The sequence below is a fragment of the Patiria miniata genome, unplaced genomic scaffold, assembly GCF_015706575.1.
Source record: "Patiria miniata isolate m_02_andy unplaced genomic scaffold, ASM1570657v1 HiC_scaffold_6, whole genome shotgun sequence".
Taxonomy (NCBI): Eukaryota; Metazoa; Echinodermata; class Asteroidea; order Valvatida; family Asterinidae; genus Patiria; species Patiria miniata.
Window position 1 is genome coordinate 14818278 of NW_024037073.1, and position 22899 is coordinate 14841176.

Below are 22899 nucleotides of genomic sequence, written 5' to 3' on the forward strand. Positions count from 1 at the left end.
GCACTAATCCTTAAACCATCTCACGTTTGTAAGTCATGCCCAGGATCAACAGTACACATGTATCATCATCCCATAAAAGTGTTTACCGCCGCTCCGTGTTGTACCTCATCAACTGTTGCAGTTGATACCATCATGCTTGGTATTGGTATCAGTCCGTTTGCTGTATCGGTAGTTCTTGGTAAGTCAAGAGTGTAGCTATAAGCTACCTTAACCTTATGTAAAAGAGTCTGATTTTTGTTTAGTATGTTTCAGGGCGACATTTAATCGTTAATACTGCGGTTGCTCGTGTGATTGGCATATGAAGTAGTATCTCGATCATCGGATCTGTTTGGAACGTTACCAGTCCAAAATGCGGCACCGTGCTACCGTACGTCCTGCGTGTTTAGTACCTTCTTTCTATAGAGGGTGTACGAAGCAGAAGGCATCTTGCGAGTTAGATCTTTAGAAGTAACACATCAAAAGCTCGTAAGGCGGTTGTTTTGTCGGCTTTACATGCAATTAGGGTGGCGTTTCAGAATTCTTTTATTCTACAGGCGCGGATCCAGGGGGAGGGTTTTGGTGTCAACCCCCCCCCCCCAGCTCTGTCCCCCCCAAAAAATTGGCATACAAATTCCTAAAAAATAGTGCGACCCCCCCCCCCTGCTGTGACACCCAAAAAAGAAATTATACTGGTATAATATCCGCCTGTTCAAAAACGGTACACCATTCTGTAATCTAGTATTAATAATCGTCGAATTTGAAATATTGAAATATGGTACCATCATATGGTTCTGTCATATTTTATAAGCACTCCAGAAAATGTTCACATCTTTCGTATAGGCCCACTCATAATTATCTCCATTATGTATAGCATAGAAAGTATTTGGAGGCGCGCTTCAGAAAACCCACAGTCTGTCCGGCCTGATGCCACATAAAAAATCCCGAAAGTTAAACTCAGATGTAGCTTTTTGAAAATCCTGAAAGCATTGACATTAAAAATTAGATGCACTTTTCAATACTTTGCGCTTGTGCCTCTACATTATAGGCTACGTCACTGCAATTTTTTTTTCCCGCACATCTTTTTGAAACGAATTAAGCTTGATATGTCATTGTGGAGCCGCATTGTTTGACAAACGTTTCACAACAGTACTGCCATAACTATAACTCCAGCTGCACTACATGTAAAAGTAGGCCTGCCGCCTAGTCGTTACGTGTGTTCTTTGTGAACAAGAATCTAGGATTAGGCAGCCTATGTGGAAGTTGTTGCGTAACATTGTAACAATGGGTTGCAAGGTTGAGCAAATTGAACCATGGTTTGGGGACTTGAGTCCTGTAAATCCAGGAACAGTGCGGTTGGTCTTCTTTATGACAATCTTCTTTGATAGTGCGGTAAATAACTTTTGAGAACCGGGGATCAAGTTACCGTCAATGCCTCCAGGTCAGCCTGTCCGAGCTTGCTCTATGCTTGAAACCATGCTCCATTTGACGTCATGGTCATACCAACGCGCAACCGACAGGCAACCCAACATTGAAGCATCCTTTGCGTGTTATTTTGCCAACGTTTATATCCTACTTTTTGAACGCTTTTTAAATTAATATCATTTCGTTTAAAACGTGTTTTGTAGCTCGATTGGGCGCATTCCATGTAAAACCATGACTGTCCTCATTACATGTAGTTTCAATTTGCTAGCACTTGGGGCACTCACTTAGGAATCTGATCCTTATCTCGGTTTATTCATCAGTGGCTGCTACACTGTTATGGCTTCTGAGGCGGTACCTGGCAGGAGGATGTTGTTATAGCAAGGCTCGTCTGGACGGTAAGACGGTCCTCATCACGGGAGGAAACACCGGCATAGGCAAGGAGACGGCAAGAGATCTCGCTAGGAGAGGTATAGGCTATAGGCTACATGTCCAAGTTTCTTCTTGCCTCAAAAATACACAAGAAAAGGCCGCGCTTCAACCCGGCCCGAGCACTGAATGTCGGACACTTCGCCCCATTTCCACGTCGCCCCATGTCACTTCGCCCCTAACCACTTCGCCCCATCCCCACTTCGCCCCATTCCCACATCGCCCCATCCATACTTCGCCCCATTCCCACTTCGCCCCATTCCCACTTCGCCCCATCCCCACTTCGCCCCATCTCCACTTCGCCCCAGCCGTGACTATATAGACCCAACCCGTATGCTCAATGGAAATTCGTCGATTACATTATTGTCGAATTGTCACTGAGCATTAAAGCTGTTTCTAAAGCTACCGTGCACTGGCATTGTTCACAACATGGAGCTATAAAAATAGGATGTCCACAATCAATGATAATCTCACAAATTTGCCGATTGCTGCTTATAAATGAAATCAGTGCCGGCTAGTGGAAGGAATGGGGAATGACTGAAATCACAAAATTGTCCTGCCGTGGAAATCAAAAAGCGGGGGGGGGGGGGGGGACACCACATTACACTAAGAGGCGCTGTTGTGATACAGATGTTTGTACAGATGCTTGTATCATCAAAGGCACAATTCCCCCAAATATTTCCCCTATCTGCCCGACTGTAATACTAAGATAGCATGACATCTCAAACATAAATAGATCCAGTAATGCATGACATGATTATAAGTACAAAACGGAATCAAATCATCATTACTCCGTCTGAGACCTCATCTGGAGTCTGTCATTTCTTGACTTTACAAGGTGCTCGTGTGATTCTAGCCTGTCGCGATCTAGCCAAGGCAGAGGCAGCTGTTGCAGACATCCGTGAAGACACTGGTAACAGCAACTTGGCGGTAGTCAAACTAGACTTGGCTTCCCTGGCCTCGGTTAGAGAATGTGCAGAGAAGATCAACAGAGAGGAATCCAGGCTGGATATTCTCATCAATAATGCAGGTGAAAGTTTGTTTAAATGAATAAGTGATTATAAAATATTTAACCAACACCGGAGTATCCTCTGCATCAACATGATTTTACCATTTCACACGAGCGGTGATATTTGCTTATTTGTTAGTAGTATATTGGAGGCTCGTTTCGCACCCCGTTGTGGGGAGGTTTTGGTGGAGGGAGGAAGCAATGGTGGTTGTTTTCAGAGGGAGTAATGGTGGTCCCTGTGGAGGGAGGGATTGGAGGGTGGAAGAAATGGGCATGGGTGGAGGAAAGGGGTTGATGACGGGGAAGAGGAGGGTGAGAGAATGTTCAACATGTTTCAACTTGCCGATGGAAATAATAAGTGACGTCATCAATGTGACGTCACGGACAGGGTCGGACAAGTCTGACGAGAACAAAAGGACAGCTTCGGACAAGTTTGAACTTGACAATATTCTCTCGCACTGATTGGTGACGCAAAGGGTGACGGCAGTTTTCTTCAGGATAATCACGAGGAAGAAATCGCAGTAGAAAATGTGACGGCGAAGATAAGAGGAGGAAGAGGAAGAAGACCGCGAACTACTGGATACTCTCATGGTAAATTGGGGTTCAATCAGTGTCACCACTCCAGAATTTGGCTAAATTATATCTTTAATATATGAGAGGAATGGCGACCCCGGATCCTATGGACACACCAACAGACAGAATAAAAGACGGGAATAAAACAACTTCTAACTTTCTTCAATTATATTTAAAAAAAAACAACAACCAAAATTTCACAACTTCTTCTTTACATATATACAGCAAATATCTTACAATTCAATTCCTCTAATTTAACTTGAAGTCGATAAAACTCTTATCTTCACTTCAATTCACTTCAACTCGAAATTATTATTTCCAACAATTATCAAATGGTTAAATGCTTGGTTTCTCTCCGGTGTATTCTTATTCGTTCACAAACTAATTTCAATTATATTAAGAACTTGCTTTCTGTGGTACGTTAAGTTTTTTAAACTACACCAGTTGTACTTAATTCTTATGCTTCACAGATTCAATAAAGCTTATTTTTTGACACTCTCCAAACCGATGTTGAAGCCTCAAGTTGCCCACTAGGCTGCAGGACTGGTCTACATACACGCTACATCAGTACCATGCTTCAACGCCTTGTCTATAGGTTGCTAGTCAATGGTAGACTCCTCTCCAGTCGGTGTTACTGCCGACGGATCACTCATCAATACCAAATAAAGAGGCCATCTAAAATAAATATAAGATCCAAAACCTTTCGAGTTTTCTCGTAAAATACAAACATTTAAACACCCCTATCATTTCTACATGATCTGGTTTGCTTTCCAAATCCTCAAGAAGTATCTTATGTTTACTAAAATCCTTACTTCGAAATTCTCAATCATAATAGCTGACTTGTCTGTTATCAAACTCTTCAATCAAAATTCTCATGCTCAAAGTAATTCTCAACGTCAAATTCAAGATTTGCTGTTAATGATAAAACAATTCTACATTTCTACGATCTTTGACTTCTCTTGGTCGTTTCAAAATCATGCTGGTAAATAATAACTTCTAAAGATCAATCCAATCTTCATTTCAAAATCAACTTAGTCTCCATCAATCTTAAAGATCACTCCAGTAATAAAGACTTATACAAAACTCCATAAATCAACACTTACGGTAATTTAGCTGGGCGAATACCTGGGGAGGTGAACGGTTGCTATGTGATGTCAAGACGACCGGGACGCTAGAATTTGGTCTGGATTTGCCAAATTCTGGGAATCGGAACTGAACTTTCCGTGTTCCCGCAGGATCAAACGGATCCAAAAGCTAAATCTGCTGTCATCAGATTTCAGGTGCAGGGCAAGCTGAAACCGGTCTGGCAAACACGATCACTCTCTCTCCCACCTTCACTCTCTCGTCTCTCTATCAGATCTAAAATGTCTTCTCTCTCTCAACAAAATTCACTCACTTCACAACATGGAAAAAGTCCTAAACGCTGCGTTTGGTTCAATACAATACGATCTGTTGTCTACTAATTGGTGCGGTTTTGTTCAACGATTAAGATGCGCTTTCTATAACAATTACCATGGCCTATGTACAAAACGTTCTTACGTAAGATGGGATGGGGTTTTTGCGACTCGACTACGCCTAGGTTGTAAGTGGCTGCGGAAAGTCTACGCGGGAATTGAGTAATACGTTATTGGTTAAAAACTTTAAGACGGATCCATTCGATGCGGGGTGTAACCGTATACCTTTGTTATCTCATAAAAAACATACAACTCGCACGGCACAATAAACACACGGAACGCGTTAAAATAATCTATGTTTCTCGGTTGCACTGTAACAATTCACCCCCGGTTTTGTAAGAAAATGTCTTACATTTTCTCAAGGAGTTGCAGTGCGGAATATCTATACATTGCGACTAAGGAAGTCGGCTCCTACATTGTCGGTGCCCTTGATCGCTACTATCGTCATGCGATATGGCTGCAAAGCCAGCGCCCAACGCATTATGCGGGAATTAGCGACTTTGGCTTTCTGAATGTATGCTAGGGGTTGGTGGTCTGTTTCTACCACAAAGTGATTACCGTACAAGTAACTCTGGTACTTCTGAACTCCCCATATGAGAGCTAAACACTCTTTCTCTATCGAAGAGTACGCACGTTCACGGCTAAGTAACTTTCTACTCGCGAATGCAACAGGGAACGGAACGCCATCTTGTTCTTGAAGTAGGATTGCGCCGATACCGAGATCTGAAGCGTCGGTTCGTAATATGAACTGTTTCTCGAAATCTGGTAATGTGAGAATCGGTGCATTAGACAGGCATTGCTTCAGTTTGTTGAAGGCTAATTGCTGACTTTCACCCCATGTTATTTTGTTAGGCTCTTTCGCTTTAGTCTTATCGGTAAGTGGAGCTGCTATAGCCGCATAGTTGGGTATGAATCTGCGGTAGTACCCGGATAATCCTAGGAATGACCGAAGTTGTTTCTTTGTAACTGGAGGTACAGCATTTTGAACCTTTTCGACCGTATTTTGTTGCGGTGTTAGTTTGCTGCGGCCGACATTATGCCCTAGATATGCGATAGTACTCATGCCTACTGAACATTTGCTGGGTCGAGCAGTCAAGCCGGATTTTCGAAGTCTACTCAGTAGTTCATTGAGTGCTTGCACGTGAACTTCCCAAGACTGAGTGTGAAGTAATATGTCATCGATGTAGTTACTAACATTGTTCATGTCCTTCAGTAAGGCACGCATTATACGACTAAAAGTAGCTGGCGCGTTGATGAGCCCGAACGGCATTACGATAAATTGATACAAGCCATTGGGAGCGATGAAGGCAGTTTTGGGTTTAACTTCAGGTTTTAGCGGAACTTGCCAATAGCCTTTCGTTAGGTCAATTTTGGTGAAGTAGTGGCACTTTGACAACTTAGTGAAAATTTGTTCTTGATTCGGAATGGGTTCAGCGTCAAAGACGGTAACTTTGTTCAGTTTCCGAAAATCAATACAAAATCTGTTCGTACCATCTGGTTTCTTTACGAGAACAATCGGTGATGCATAGGGTGAGTCGGATAATTCGATGATTCCCATTCGAAGCATGTTTTCGACTTCGTTGTTGACAGTATCGACTAACGCGTGAGGAAGAGGGTATGGTTTGCTGCGGATAGGATCGTTGGATTCAACTTTGATGTCGTGGTAGCCGAGGTTAGTTTTACCCGGGAGATCAGTTAGAACTTCACGAAAATTGTTAAGCACACGTTTTGTTTCAGTGATTTGTTCTGGCGACAATTCTTCATTAATTTCTACATCATCAATACTTTCCTTCGCTTGCATTGGCGGTAGTTCAAGTGTGTCTTCGTTATCGATTCTAGCATCATCTAACGATTCGTTCTCAAAGCAATCTTGTTCACATTCTATGACTGAGACGCATACTTGTTCAAACATATTGTCCGATGAGTTGTAGGTCGTGATAGCGGAATTTACTTCGGCGCGTGAGATGTACTTCTTAAGTAGATTTGCGTGAAATACTTTGGGTTTTCCAGCGAGGTCGATGCGATAATCTACTGTGCCTATTTTCTCTATTACTCGAAACGGTCCTTTCCACTGTAGCAGCAATTTGTTACGATCAGTGGGAAGTAAAAGCAAAACTAGATCATCTCGGTTGAAGTTTCGCGGTCTTGCTTTTCGGTCATAGTAGCGTTTGCTCTTTTCTGAGGATTTGCGTATTGCTTCTTGTGCGATTTTACACGTTTCGTCTAAACGTTCACGTAAATCGACGACGTATTGATAGGTTGTTCTGGTTTCTTCGTTCTCGACACTATTGCCTGTCCATAATTCTTTCAATATCGACATAGGACCTCTAACGGTGCGTCCGTACAATAACTCAAACGGTGAGAAGCCAGTTGTCTCATGTGGGGTGTCACGATATGCGAAGAGTAGGGGTGCTAAATACCTATCCCAATCGCGGGGTTTCTCTGCGCATAAGCGTTTTAGCATTTGTTTCATTACACCGTTGAAACGTTCCACGAGGCCGTTACATGACGGGTGGTACGGAGTCGTGGTCAGTTGGCGAACTGAAAGTAAGCGGCTTATCTCGCGCATTAACTCTGAGGTAAATTGACTACCTTGGTCAGTCAGAATTTCATTTGGGAGTCCGACTCGCGTGAAAACGTCAACCATTGCTTCTGCTACTGTCACTGTTTCTATGTTCCGTAGCGGAATCGCCTCCGGATAACGAGTAGCGTAATCGACTAAGGTAAGTATGTATCGATTTCCTCGATCTGATACTGGGTGAATGGGACCAACAATGTCTATTGCAACGCGGTGAAATGGAGTGTCGATTATCGGCATCTTTCCCAAGGGGACTTTGACAACTCTACCCTTTTGTACGGTTCGTTGGCAGATATCGCACGATCTGCAGTATCGAGTCACATCAGCTTGAACGCCTGGCCAAAAGAAATTACTAAGAACTCTGTCAGCGGTTTTCTTTGCGCCTTGGTGTCCACCCAGGATACTTTCATGTGCAACTTTCATGACGTGATTTCGGTATTCTGTAGGGACTATTAATTGGTTAAGTGCTTGACCACACTTATGACTTGGTGATTGATACTCGCGATGCAGTAACCCATCTAACCACATGAATGTTGTTCTGGAGCCATTTCTAGTTCGTTTTTCATCTTTACTTTCCGCGAGTTCTCGGATACGGTTCAGCGACGAATCGTTCTGTTGTGCAATTTTCATCTGTTTATGATCTATTTCAGGGAGCTGTTCAGCGACTTTCAGCTTTTTCATCGGTTCTGCTGCCTTGATCTTCTGTGAACGCGTTTCGACTGCGATTGCCAGTTCTGTGTTACTTTCGCACGGCGAATGAGGTTTGGACCAATTAGGATCTGGTTCCTGCGGATCTCGCGCATTCGAAATATTGCCGATGATTATGTCATACACTGGGTTAGGCATACACAGTGCTTCACATGATCCTATAAAATACGGAGTGTCGAGTTCAACTATCGCAATCGGTGCTTTACGGATCGTGCCATCTACGAGTACACACGTTCGATCTTTCCCGGTCATTTGATTAGGTGAAACCAAATCTTGACGAATCACTACGGTACTACATCCGGTGTCACGTAGGACGGAAACGTTTCTGCCGTTTACGACGCATTCTGTCACAGGCATGCAAGTGGGATTTTTGTCGCGGCAAGCTGCACTCATGAGCGGTAATTCGTGACCACATGTCAAATGCAGACTTCCACCTTGAACACAACATGTTCTTAGTGGCTTAGGGGCTAAAATACAAGCGATTGTTTCAGACGGTTCCAATTCTTGGCTATCATTAACTTGACCTTCTATTGTACCGGATGACTGCGGTTGCGTTGTAAGGTCAGGACCAAGAGCGCTCGTTAGTGCTGATGCAATGATATTTGCTACTTTGGTGAAGTCTTTCGGTCTACTGTTACAATTTCTAGCGATATGTCCTTTCTTGTGGCATAAGTAACACGTTCTGATCTCGCGTTGACTACTATCTGAATTTGGTTTGTACGCGTATTGGGGCCTAGATTGCGATGGTCTAGACTGCGCGTGCGGAGTCGTATCTGATGTTCGTGTGAAATTACTCGGAGTACTTCTACGAATGTTTTCGCGTGCTCCGAACGAACCATGAGCATCCGTGTACTGCTCAGCTAAGCGAGACATTTCTTGTACATTACGCGGTTTTCTCTCGTTCAGAAATAATCTAAGTTCCTCCGTGCAACGATTTAAGAATTGTTCGCGCAAGACGAGATCCTTGATTCCATCGTAAGTCTTGTCTGCTTTATCCATATCTACCCATCGCGTAAATATATTGTCTAAGCGTGCCATAAACTGTGGAGCGGTTTCTCCAGCTTCAGGTTTGGTTTCCCTAAACTTCTGTCTAAACCCAACAGCCGTCAAATTGAAGCGTTTGAGCAGTGCCTCTTTCAGAGCCTTGTAATCATTAGATTGGTGTACGGCTAATCTAGAATAAACATCTAATGCTTTTCCTTTGAGTAGCGCACTTAAGCTGATCGCCCAATCCTTTTCGTCCCATTCTTGGGTCGTAGCGTATCGCTCGAAACGTTGAATATACGCGTCTAAATCGTCTCGTGTTTCGTCGAAGACGGGTAACCTAGGGGTCTTAGCTTTACTACGCGAAGTCCCTAGTACTGAAGTATTGGCATTTGGTGAAGTTGGCGTCTGCGGAGTGGAAATTGGTTCGTGTTTGAGCGTTTCTAGTTGTAGTTGTAACTCTAGGTTTTCGTGTTCTTGCCTGCGTATCTCTAGGCTATGGTGCCTTATGTCGCGAGCGGTGTCTTCCTTTTCTCTACGCTCTTCGCGGCAAAATTGTACTAGTTCTTGACCAGTTAAACCACATGCCTCAGAAACACTACGCAATTGCTCTAGATCCACATCCATTTGCACACTGACCGATTTCAACTTACCCAGCACCTGAAACTTGAATCCAGAGGTCGCCGAATGGGCAAGGGGGTAGGGATAGCAACAGTCAACCTCCGCCTGTATCGCAAGGGATAGAACAACGTACAAGATACCACTTATTTTCATCATACATCCATAATTAACATAGTACATCTATATACAATCAACTGTTGGTGTTCCTTCTAGTACGATTTTAATTTACAAGTTTCCCGGACAAGCCCCCAAAATATGTCACCACTCCAGAATTTGGCTAAATTATATCTTTAATATATGAGAGGAATGGCGACCCCGGATCCTATGGACACACCAACAGACAGAATAAAAGACGGGAATAAAACAACTTCTAACTTTCTTCAATTATATTTAAAAAAAAACAACAACCAAAATTTCACAACTTCTTCTTTACATATATACAGCAAATATCTTACAATTCAATTCCTCTAATTTAACTTGAAGTCGATAAAACTCTTATCTTCACTTCAATTCACTTCAACTCGAAATTATTATTTCCAACAATTATCAAATGGTTAAATGCTTGGTTTCTCTCCGGTGTATTCTTATTCGTTCACAAACTAATTTCAATTATATTAAGAACTTGCTTTCTGTGGTACGTTAAGTTTTTTAAACTACACCAGTTGTACTTAATTCTTATGCTTCACAGATTCAATAAAGCTTATTTTTTGACACTCTCCAAACCGATGTTGAAGCCTCAAGTTGCCCACTAGGCTGCAGGACTGGTCTACATACACGCTACATCAGTACCATGCTTCAACGCCTTGTCTATAGGTTGCTAGTCAATGGTAGACTCCTCTCCAGTCGGTGTTACTGCCGACGGATCACTCATCAATACCAAATAAAGAGGCCATCTAAAATAAATATAAGATCCAAAACCTTTCGAGTTTTCTCGTAAAATACAAACATTTAAACACCCCTATCATTTCTACATGATCTGGTTTGCTTTCCAAATCCTCAAGAAGTATCTTATGTTTACTAAAATCCTTACTTCGAAATTCTCAATCATAATAGCTGACTTGTCTGTTATCAAACTCTTCAATCAAAATTCTCATGCTCAAAGTAATTCTCAACGTCAAATTCAAGATTTGCTGTTAATGATAAAACAATTCTACATTTCTACGATCTTTGACTTCTCTTGGTCGTTTCAAAATCATGCTGGTAAATAATAACTTCTAAAGATCAATCCAATCTTCATTTCAAAATCAACTTAGTCTCCATCAATCTTAAAGATCACTCCAGTAATAAAGACTTATACAAAACTCCATAAATCAACACTTACGGTAATTTAGCTGGGCGAATACCTGGGGAGGTGAACGGTTGCTATGTGATGTCAAGACGACCGGGACGCTAGAATTTGGTCTGGATTTGCCAAATTCTGGGAATCGGAACTGAACTTTCCGTGTTCCCGCAGGATCAAACGGATCCAAAAGCTAAATCTGCTGTCATCAGATTTCAGGTGCAGGGCAAGCTGAAACCGGTCTGGCAAACACGATCACTCTCTCTCCCACCTTCACTCTCTCGTCTCTCTATCAGATCTAAAATGTCTTCTCTCTCTCAACAAAATTCACTCACTTCACAACATGGAAAAAGTCCTAAACGCTGCGTTTGGTTCAATACAATACGATCTGTTGTCTACTAATTGGTGCGGTTTTGTTCAACGATTAAGATGCGCTTTCTATAACAATTACCATGGCCTATGTACAAAACGTTCTTACGTAAGATGGGATGGGGTTTTTGCGACTCGACTACGCCTAGGTTGTAAGTGGCTGCGGAAAGTCTACGCGGGAATTGAGTAATACGTTATTGGTTAAAAACTTTAAGACGGATCCATTCGATGCGGGGTGTAACCGTATACCTTTGTTATCTCATAAAAAACATACAACTCGCACGGCACAATAAACACACGGAACGCGTTAAAATAATCTATGTTTCTCGGTTGCACTGTAACAATCAGAACACACTTGACCCAGAGACTTGTTCAGGATATGTATAATTTTAGGTTAGTTGAATCTAGGCTGCCTGGGCGTGCATGGTTTAAATTCTAGACCATGTATTACGCAGTGTTTTCCGTCAACTCCGCGTGCGAGCCAAAATTAACGTCTCGTTCGGGCTTGTGTTGAGGCATTCCATTACTGGTGAATAAAGATATTACCTCGCCAGCGACAACAACGTTAGCTTCACAGAACCTATCACGATAAACCTGATATAAATAATGATATGTGATATAAAGAACCATCTGCCGTCACCTGATCAACATCAAGTGGTAAGATCATGTGACAAATGAAAGCCTGATGGAGATGATCGGTGACCGGTGGTGCTTCAGCAGTAGCACTGTGATGGAACGAAAGGCAGCGTGGTTGGCCAATGTGGTTAGGAAGGGCGGCATGCCGTGCAGCGGATGGGATGCCAGAGGGATGTTGTCGTTCCGTGGGCCGGCCACAGATGCGCTGTCAGGGTGTGACACCACCGAACCGAAAGCAGCAGCACTGGAAAGACGGGCTTTGGTGGGAGCGGAGCCAGTGATCCCAACTGTGTTTAATTCGTGATTTCGCAACTTCACCGCGCTCTAAGCCACGGTGACCTTGTCGAAATTGCTTGGGTAGTCTATGTAATAGAACCTGGCCCCTGCGAAGCCGACCATGGTATATTATACGTAAACAGATTCGATGATTAATAATACAACTAGACTGCGTATTCAGCAGGCGCCTTTTATGCGCGCGTAATTCGAGCTCCCCACGTGCGTAAACATCACGCCCATGATGAGTAGCCTTTTGTAGTTGAATTACAAAAACGCGGCATCGAAATTGACCAATCACAATCTTAGTCCTGATTTCGGAATGAAATGACGTCAAGCATGCTTAGATATATCAGACGTTAGACAGGAGACTGGCTCCGCGGATAACGGGTGATACTCAGACTACCACGCAACGCCGGGGAGAAGAATTCTGGGAACTAAAATGGAAATCCCAACAGCAGATAGTTGGTTGAATTGGCGAGTCAGAGTCTCACAACAGCAACCGGCGTGCCTTGTATCAAAAGGGGATTCAATGAGTTTAGTGCGAAAATTGATAAAAAAAAAAAAATTCATGTAATTTCTGATGCAGCTTACACGATTCTGATGAGGCGGTATCATTATCTGTTTGATAAACTGGAAGAGCTGTCTAATCAGGCTGACGGAAGAGGGGAAGCAAGAAAAGGGAAACATCCTGCCCAAGCTGCCGGGGAGAAACTCGATGCCTTCATTAAGAAACCTCCAGTGTTAGGTTTTAACAGCGGTAAATATGATGTGAATATTATGAAGAGATATTTGTATTCAGAAATGCAGTTGGTGGATACATTTCAATTCACTGTGAAAAGATCCAGTACTTACATGGCACTGAAGAGCAGAAAAATGAAATTTCTAGATATTTTAAATTACCTGGCCCTGGGATATAGCTATGACAAGTTTTTGAAAGCTTATGATATTGAACAGCAACAGGGGTACTTTCCCTATGAGTGGTTCGATGATTTGGAGAAGTTGAAATCAAAAGAACTTTCCCCACACGAAGCTTTTTATAGTCGTCCCAAAAATGAAAGCATAAACTAAGAAACAGTACGAACACTGCCAACAAGTTTGGAACGAACAGGGTACGGAGACAGTGCAAGATTTCCTAACGAGGTATAACAACTTGGACGTGGTCCCCTTTTTGGATGCGGTTGAAAACATGGCGATCTTTTATCGGGAAGGGGGGATTAAGTGTGCCATATCAGTGCCAGGTCTTTCCCTCCAGTTCCTATCTTTAACTCTACCAGAAGGTATTAGTTTTTCCCTGATAGACAACCAAAACAAAGATCTGTACTATAAATTAGAAAGCAACATTGTTGGTGGTCCGTCCATCGTGTTTAGCAAACATCACGAACAAAACAAAACATACATCCGCGGTGAAGATAAATTATGTAAAAAGGTAGTGGGGTTTGATGCCAATGCCCTATATCTGTGGGCCCTCATGCAAGATATGCCTGATCGGCCTTTTTGTAAGACGCAAAGCGGATGATAATTTTAAACCTGTTAGGAGTCAGAAATACGGGGCTATGGCGTGCGAGTGGATGGACTGGGAGGCAAAAACCACTGGATGTAGTGTAACTCACAAATGCAATGGGGTTGAAAAGTGAGTAGGTTCGAAACAACTACATGTACCCGTAGATGGCTTCTGCAGCGCATCCAACACCGTCTCTCAATTTCACGGGTGTTTTTGGCACGGGCACCGATGTCGTCTGAATAAAAAAGACTTCAACGATTAAAGAAAAGCTGTGCCGCTCTGCGAAAAAAAGACCGAGGAGAACTTCGGCATACATCACAAGCCTCGGCTACAACCCCTTGAGGAAATTTGGGAATGTCATCAGTGGGAAGACTCAAAATTGCACAACCCACAGTTAATTGCGCGAGTTTTTGGACACAATTAGACTGCCCCATTCAAAAAGACAAACCATGTCCCAGCGCGAAGTTTTACACCACATCGTTGATAATTCAGCCTGGTGGAATGCGACACCCGCGTTCTACAGTATTTACAACAAATGTTTTCTGAAATGACCCCAATCTTCAAAAATGTTGACATTAGTAAATACGACATTGGTCAGAAGCTTGATAGGTAGCATGTTCGTGTCGAAAATTCTCCTAGCAACACCTCTGCTCCAGTGGTATTTGTCTCACGGACTCATAGTCGAACACAATACGAAATAATTCAATATGGGAAATACAATTGTTTTGACGGTTTCGGACAGTCTGTAAGCGACGCAAGGCGAACAGGCGATACAGATCCCTCAAATACGATTCTGGCGGACACGGTGAAACTGCTAGGAAACACGGCCTACGGGAAAGACGGTCACAAACCAAGAGCGTCACATGAACATCGAAATAGCCAACGAAACAAACGCGCCTAGGTTTATCAACGACCCACATTTTAGGGCACTGCACGATATTGGGGAGGGGGTGTACGAGGTAGAATTGACAAAGAAATCGATAAGGCCATAAAAAAAAGTCTCCGGTTTCTGGTATGCGCGCGCGTCGCCGTAGCCATGCGCGTCGGCAAAATGAAAAAGTTTTTTTTTTCAATGAAAGGTTATGTCTCAAAACCGCCAAACTCACTGGTTTGACTGGAATTCTGCTGCTGCACAATTTTAACGTGTTTTTAGATTGGCTTATGGTCGAGAATAAGCTTTATGTGGCCTCTCTGGACTCCCATATATTTGCACTAAGTTTAGTCGGGCACCATTTGCAGTCATCAGCACACATTTGAAGCAAAAAAAATCAGGTAAAAAAAAAAAAAAAGCCGCGTCGCCGCACCACTTTTTGGGCAAGCTCCATACTTGGTGGTTATCCTCTTCAGAACTCCTCGAGGAAACCAAAAACTCCTACCAGAAACCGGAGACTTTTTTTTGTGGTCTAAGGCTCAACTTGCCGACTCAGATCGGCTTCTTCGTATATCAGTATGTCAAATTGCGCGTGCTTCAGTTCTATTACGATTTTTTAGTTACGTTTGTCCATTTCGAAGACTTTGAAATGTGCGAAATGGATACCGATTCGGCATATCTTGCACTATCAGGTAAAAATCTGGAATCCGTCATCAAACCTCACAAACGATTAGACTTTGAAAAGGAAAAGTCGCACTGGTTTCCTCGGGACGGTACGGCAAAACACAAAGCGTACGATAAACGTACTCCCTGTTGTTTAAGGTCGAGTGGGAGGGGGGAAGGGATAGTCGCTCTTTGCAGCAAAACGTACTTTTATTTTTGGGAAGGCAACAAAGCCAGTTGCAAAGGCTTCAATAAAAAGACGACTAAAAAAATTAAAGACAAAGTACGCACGTATCTCAATGCATACGCACACAAACGGCGGGTTCGGGACTAAAGCGTGGTTTCCGAATGAGGGACTGAGACATGTTTACTTTTACTATTTTGTACCCAAAGCGTGAGGTTAGTGAAAACAGTCTTCTACCACATTTCCGGATTTGTAATTTTCATAATAATGTAACTTTGTATGGTTATAAATGTCATAAGACGCACACCAAGTTAGTGATTGTGTAAAAAAAAAAGTTGGTGGTGTACGCTTAATATAAATAAAAAATACAAGCGCTATAATACCAAACAAAGGGTACAGTTGGATTAATTGATTATTGATTTGTGCTAGATGGTTACTATCTTTGCTTTCATTTGTGTGTGTGTGTTTGATAGTATACTGCTTTATATTAATACTTCAATCAAAGTGAATATTAACGACTTGTTTCCTTTGATCAATTTGATTTTGTTGCTTGGTATTTTTTTCCCTGTGTATACTATGTTTTTCTGCTAGAGGGTTGTTTTTATCACTGTTGAATATTCTGTATAAATATATGAAAACAAATTCTCCAATGCGTAAAGTAATCAAACTACATTGCTAGATTAATTCATATTGCCCGTGCTCCATAGACTACTCGGGTGTTTCACCGTATTTCGTACAGTATCTTACCATGAATCGAATTTTCTATTATAGACCTACAACAAAAATGTACTTGTGTTTTGAACAAGGTTTGATATTTTCCCGCATTTAATGTATTTGTTGAGAAAGAAATGTAAATACAGCAGAAGACAGATAACGAGGAACATGTTCAATTGTGTTTTTTCTTTGTTGTTAATTTGTTGATCATGGCTGGTGAGTGGGAGTTTGGGAGTGTGAGAATATTTCAAGTTTTTTTTAAGTCGACCACAATGCAAGAACGATTTCTTTTGGCCAAATGGACGCACGACTTAAACATCCATTTAATGGAGTAGTAGCCGGGTCAACGGGTTCGGGGAAAACTCAGTTGGTAAAGAGATTTATACTTTCAGAGGGAAATACACATATTGAACCAGCTGTTGGTGATATAATATGGTACTACGGGGAATATCAAGATGCTTACGACCATCTGGCTAGTCTGGCTATAAGTTTGCCAGGAAATTTATTTCTTATTTTTGGTGGACATTTTCAAAGGTTCACTGTGCACTTCGAAATATAATCGGAAAATCACGCCGAAATATTTTTCTTCTAACCTTGTAACGGGTAGATATACTCGTAATTTATGAACGGGGGTGTTTAGAACTTGATACAATTTCACATTCTGTGAAATTTCAGTTAAAACTTTTGCTCTAGCTAGGTGAAATCAAAGTTTAGACGTCACTGCTTACCCACATGCATGGCAGACGTGCCACTTCTTCATCCTGCTGGAGAGTGAAAAGATCGCAAGACATTTTCGATTATGGATTTCAATCAGACTACATGTGTACATGTATTCGCTATCCAATAATGACGCTGTTACACAACAACTCGTGCGATGCACGAAATCTGTCCCTCTCACTCAGACTTGTATAGAACGCGGTCAGTGGGAAGAGGTTCATCCCATTTCTACCATTTGTGATGGAGGACCCGTAGAGTTTTTCTCGCCGGGATCCGGAGAGGAATACATGGATCTCAACCAAACGCAGTTGTACGTCAAAGCCAAAATCACCAAGGCGGACGGCTCCAACCTGACAAAGGCCGACCACTTTCATCAATTTATTTCGACAGTCCCTATATATTCAGCCAGATTGATGTGATTCTGAACGAACGCCTGATCTCCCCCTCCACCCTATACATACCCATATCGCGCCATACTCGAAATACTGCTTAGCTACGGCAGCGATGGCAAAAATGTCCAAGCTCACTGCAGCTTGTTTTTTTTACAAAGACACCGCCGGCAAAATGGACATCGCTGACCCACAGGCGGCAGACGATGCGGTCAACCAGGGTCTAAAGAAGAGACACAAGTTTACGAATGGCAGCAGCGAGGCCGACATGATCAGACTGATACACAGCGACATTTTTTCCAAGAAAAACTCATGCTGAACAGGGTTGACTTGAAATTGAAACTGATTCGAAGTAGCAACGCATTCTGCCTAATGGCGTTTAAATTTTACAAATCTGCAGGCACGTTTTTACAAAATGAACAACCCTTTATCCGTACCTGGTACATTTCCTTACTTGTGAAAACACGTACATTTTGACTGACAGCAAAATAAGTTATAGAGATTTGCACGTAATTGATAGCGTGACCGGCGGGCTAACGCACTATGCGTACTGCGCTGAAAGTTTCCGGTTTCACAACGCCCCTTTACATCAATAACTGTAACGTCACTTGACACTGTAAAGAGGATTTTGTAAGCTTTATTCGATAGGTCATTCAATGCAGTTGGTAAAACTATGACCCCGTACCAAGGACCAAACAAATTTGTCTACTCCTCAGTGTTGTTACAAGAGTCACATTCCACGCGAACGACACAAACTCAAAAAGTGACACAGTAAAGTTGAATACTAATGTTCATTTTGAGATTCGACGTGTACAAACTAATGCAACCCTCTTCCTCTACCCCATGCCCATTCTTTCCACCTTCTACTCCCTTCTTCTTACCTCCATTATTACTCCCTCCCTCCACCATTGCTTCCTCCCTCCACCATTGCTTCCTCCCTCCACCATTACTGCTGCACTCCACCTAAACCTCCTCACAGTCACAACGAGATGCGAAACGATCCTTCTATACTACTTTTGTTAAGGTGTTAAAGGGAACATGAAATAAAATTTTGATTGCATTTTTTTTGCTTAAATCAATAAAGGATGATGTTCTTAACAATATTTTGTGTATGGCGGTGTTTATTTTCTAAGATAAATGGGGGAAAATAATTTGCGAACATGTTTGGTCAAACTACTCCGCCCCACAAAGGGAAGCTTCATTAACATAAAACTTCGCGAGGGGTATGACGCAAGCGGAGGCAGAGACTTGCCGCGCTGCGGGGGCACCGGCGCGGCATTGCGGCGTGCATCATAATACATGTACATATACATTGCGGCACTGAAAGTTTTTCTGGTGTTTCGTTCGGAATCGAGGAGAAATAACACCCGATTTTCGGCCATGCCGACAAGGTGTGTGGCTGCTGGGTGTAGCAAAACTTTCCAGTAAATCCGAAATATCGGAGCATTTGGAGAGCCAAAGTGAAGGTAAATACCAGAGCAAAGTGGTCCGGGCCCAGTGAGTTCGCTGCCCTCTGCGCTGCACTTTGAGCCGTCGTGCTTTGATGCTGGTCTGTACAGCAACTTGGGCATGCCCCTAAAAAAACATCGAGTCAGTGTCTGAATCATTAGAACTCAGATTCGAATCGGACGAATCTGTACCATTTTCATCGGATTCGCTAAGGAAAGAAGAGGACGGTCTTCGGAACTTTTACGGTCATGACGGTCGTCGTGTTCATTCGACAACGGTGGCACCGTGGCACGTCCACGTGTACTGTACATATCCCATGTAGACACACCCGTACGTGTGCATATAATGCCACGTACGGGTACGCGGCGGCTGCACATACACACAGCACAGTAGCTTCGCTAATCCGTCTCGTACCCAGACGTCATTTACGGGCCCTGGATTTCTCTGCCTTTGTTTATGTCATGAACAGCGCCCTCATTTGGAGTTGCCGCGAAAATCAAAAAGGGGGGGTTCAATTTTGGACGGCAAATTACCACACTAAACGTACACCAGAACCAGTTCTGCTTTTATTTCACACTTAATACACATAAATGAATGTATATATAAAATAAAATACGTTATGAAAATTTTGGACTGCATGTTTCCTTTTGCTGCATGCAAGCCTTTGGTAAAAGAAAAGTTTGTTAATTCTGTCGTTGTGTTGGGTTGTTCGTTTGTTGTTTATAGTTTACTACGTGATTGTCAGTCAACAGACCAAAATGTAAAGTCCGACTTTTGCATTAAGCTATACCTATCCGATGAGGTTGATTGACTCAAGTGAAAAATTACTGCACCAGAAACTGCAGATGTCGAGAGTTCAAGCAACGCGGGTAAAAAATAAGTAGATTTCATGACCCATCCAGCAGAGAGATAAACTAAGTGCATGTGGTACACCGTGTGATATGACATGTTGTCATTATGGATTTGATTTTTCAGGTATCATGATGTGTCCCGAGTGGCAGACAGAAGATGGGTTTGAGATGCAGTTTGGTGTCAATCATCTGGGTCACTTCCTTCTCACTGACCTCCTGTTGGATCTCATCAAGTCCTCCACCCCAGCCCGCATTATCAACGTCTCCTCTCTGGCTCACGCCTACGCCAAGATGAACTGGGACGACATCCAGATGAGGAAAGGCTATAACAAGAGAGATGCCTACGGACAGAGCAAACTGGCTAATGTTCTATTTACGCGAGAGCTGAGCAGACGACTGAGGAAGATCGGTATGGATTCCGTTGCAAAATTATTTTGAAAGTTGAAATAGAGGCTGACCATGTAATATTTTGCCGCTGGCATCATCCCTAGAACCTCTTTTAGACTTTCTGATTTTTTAAAGATGATGGTATGTGCTCAGAAAGTCTCTCACTTGTTGTCTTTTCTGTTCGCACCTTCACTCGCAGCACACGTTGTGCAATCTCCTCTCATCCCTTCACTGTATCTGTTCAAAAGGCCAGTACTGTCAGATATTCTTCTAGTATTTTCCTCGTGCTGCTGCACTTTGACCGGGACTCCTTACCTGAATCTTGTTCTCCAGGATAGATAAATATCTTCTCTCTCTATAACTTTTTATCTCTATACTTTCCTGTACGTACCCTGCACCTTGAGTAGCCCTCTGGCCTTGTGATGGGCGATTACCATTCAAAAACAAAGTTGTTGTGTAACAGCTTAGACAAAGTTCAGCCTCTCTCTGTTATTCGGATATAGAAATTAGGTTTCTCCCCTTTGGTAAGAAACCAATGCCACCATACTATCCTTCACCAGCTATGGATAATGAGTAATTTAAACGACATATCATTTGAGCTTATCGGTGACGCCCTGCATTAATACTTCTGATGTTTTCATCGGATTTGGCTACTTTGATGGTTGGTTGTTAAAAAAATATGTACGGATTTGCATGAAAAATGTTGTAGGGGAGGTCCTTGGTGCAAGTAGAAATCAATTAGATAAGTTTGAAAGTGATCCGGATCTGGGTCTTGATCCAGAATTTTGTTAAAGGATTCTTCACCATTTATGTCCTGACAATATCACGGGGAATTGCGCTCTCTCAGTGTTTTCCATAGTTGTGTTTGCGTCAGGAGTATTGAGCAGGAATATGAGATGTTTGCCAGCATCTTCGTGTTTTCAATATAAAAAGTCTTTTTTGAGACGGCAGTCCTCACTACTCCCCGCATCACCTGTTTACCGAACTGAATTTCTGACTCCCTTTGTTACTTGTTAGTCTCAGGTGTGACAGTCAATGCAGTTCATCCGGGTGTCGTAGCAACGGAGCTTTCTCGTCACGTGATGAAACCTGGTAGTCTGGCATCCCGTCTTATCAGCCTGATCCGCTATACCCCGCTCGTGTGGGTGTTCAAGAATCCTGTGCAAGGGGCACAGACTACTATTCACTGCGCAGTCACCCCAGAACTATTGAATACTTCTGGTCTTTACTTCAGGTGTGTACCGTAATGTCAAAAATTGTCCATTGAAAAAAAGTTGTATCACAGATTATGCCATCTGAATAGGCCTCGGGTGTCATATGTTTTTAATCATTTTGCAAGCAAGAAAATAATATAATAACTACTCATGGGGAGTTGGGCCGAAACAATTTTTTGAGTCTTCTATTGATTCATTTGATATCTCTTGATTTTTTTTTAATCTGTAAAGACTTTCTGACTCTTGAATATATTTTCTAGATTTTGAAGGGCTACGAAACAAAAGGAAGTTTTGACCACAAAACGCAACCTTTCAAATAATGACAAAAATTACTCCTTTTTTCCTCCTTCCAGTGACTGCGCCCCCAAGGAGCCTTCCCAGCATGCACTGGATGATGACGCAGCACGCAGATTGTGGGACATGAGTGTCGAAATGGTCGGCTTGATTTAAAACAAGGAATATAAAACAGTTGTACGGCCGAAGATATCATAATGCCCAACTGAATAAATTCCTGCTTTATGTACGCGAAGTAACTTTTCTTTCGAAAGTGTTTGTCATTAAACTAAAACAAGCAATAACATTTTTTTTTAAATAGTATTGTTTTTGACATCATCGAACTAATCATATCACATTTTATTTTCTTTTGGAATTTGTTTTTGCTTTACTGACTGTGAATCGGATTTGGAAATGAAAGATGACAGTCAATCCAATTCCCAGTACAGCGGGAATGATCAGCTTGGTGTTTTGTACTCTAAGAAACCCAACCCTCTATAAGACATGGGAAGAAAACTAGTCTCCTCTTTCAAGCCATAGGATATCTTGATATTTTTTAATGCGAAGAAAATCCTGTCGGGTGATGTTGTTTAAATTTAATTTTGTAATGGGGCTTTAACCGTAATTATTAATTAAAGCCGAGTGGTTAAGGTGATGGACTGCTAATCTATGGTGCTCTCCACGCGTGTAGAATCTCATCCTCGTCGCTTTTATATTTTAAGATATACATGTATAGTACACTGTAGTTTTAAATTTTTGACAAACGATTTTCTCGACTCCTTAATAAGACGAGGTGCCGCCGAGTAGCAATGGTGATGGTCTGCTAAACCATGGACTGAAGCGGGCGAGGCGAATTATAATAAGCCTTAAAATGATCCGGAAACCCATATCAGTGTCATAGTTTCTTTGAGCATCTGATTCCAGCGCCCAAATGCGCATTTGTTTGCCTGGGTGAAATGTTTTAATATCTGATTTCGCCTCGGCCCTCTAGGGACAGGAAACATTGCATACCATGGGTGGAAGCCCAGCACTGATCGATGTACATGACGTATGTCGCAAATGGTCGTACGACAAACTGCAGGCTTTGGTGGTGTATGAATTGTGGAAATCCTTGTGTCATACCTATTTTTATATTTGGACCAAATCTGACAACGACTAAAGAAAAACAAGTATTTTACAGGAAAAGAAACACTTGTGTATCAAATATGGCTAGTCTTAAGAATGAATTAAACGATGTTGATTGGAACTCAGTACTGCTGGACGATAATATTGACGGGTGTTAGGCCCCCCCCCCAAAAAAAATAAGTCGGTCTCTGGTCAGCGCGCGCGTCGATTTTAATCATGCGCGTCAACCTTTTTTTTCCCTTCAAAT

General features: G+C 42.4%; 2 protein-coding genes across 5 annotated transcripts; one reads left to right on the forward strand and one right to left on the reverse strand.

Annotated features, from left to right (window-relative positions):
* Positions 1-54: 54 nt before the first annotated feature.
* Positions 55-22813, forward strand: LOC119742538 (retinol dehydrogenase 13-like). Of its 3 annotated transcripts, none has more exons than XM_038218551.1 (6): positions 55-178; positions 1722-1868; positions 2666-2857; positions 19778-20062; positions 21058-21274; positions 21608-22813. In XM_038218551.1, exons 1-6 carry the CDS (start codon positions 58-60, stop codon positions 21702-21704), a joined length of 1059 nt encoding a protein of 352 aa, XP_038074479.1. In that variant the 5' UTR covers positions 55-57; the 3' UTR covers positions 21705-22813. The 3 variants fall into 3 exon arrangements, with proteins under 3 accessions (XP_038074479.1, XP_038074480.1, XP_038074481.1); XM_038218552.1 differs by having other exon boundaries at positions 21064-21274; XM_038218553.1 differs by lacking the exon at positions 2666-2857.
* Positions 3488-11741, reverse strand: LOC119742537. Of its 2 annotated transcripts, none has more exons than XR_005272868.1 (2): positions 4513-11741; positions 3488-4084 (listed from the first exon to the last, which is right to left on the reverse strand). XR_005272868.1 is itself a non-coding variant. In XM_038218550.1 (2 exons), exon 2 carries the CDS (start codon positions 9932-9934, stop codon positions 5246-5248), a length of 4689 nt encoding a protein of 1562 aa, XP_038074478.1. In that variant the 5' UTR covers positions 9935-10647; positions 11076-11741; the 3' UTR covers positions 3488-5245. The 2 variants fall into 2 exon arrangements, 1 of the variants encoding a protein (XP_038074478.1); XM_038218550.1 differs by having other exon boundaries at positions 3488-10647; positions 11076-11741.
* Positions 22814-22899: the final 86 nt, after the last annotated feature.

What these genes read in the sequence shown, in the direction of transcription:
- LOC119742538 (XM_038218551.1), top strand. Translation starts at nt 58, where the DNA reads ATGTATCATCATCCCATAAAAGTGTTTACCGCCGCTCCGTGTTGTACC. An exon ending in TGCTGTATCGGTAGTTCTTG is followed by an intron (nt 179 to 1,721) that starts GTAAGTCAAGAG and finishes TTTATTCATCAG; the next exon opens with TGGCTGCTACACTGTTATGG. An exon ending in ACTTCTGGTCTTTACTTCAG is followed by an intron (nt 21,275 to 21,607) that starts GTGTGTACCGTA and finishes TCCTCCTTCCAG; the next exon opens with TGACTGCGCCCCCAAGGAGC.
- LOC119742537 (XM_038218550.1), bottom strand. Translation starts at nt 9,934, where the DNA reads ATGTACTATGTTAATTATGGATGTATGATGAAAATAAGTGGTATCTTG.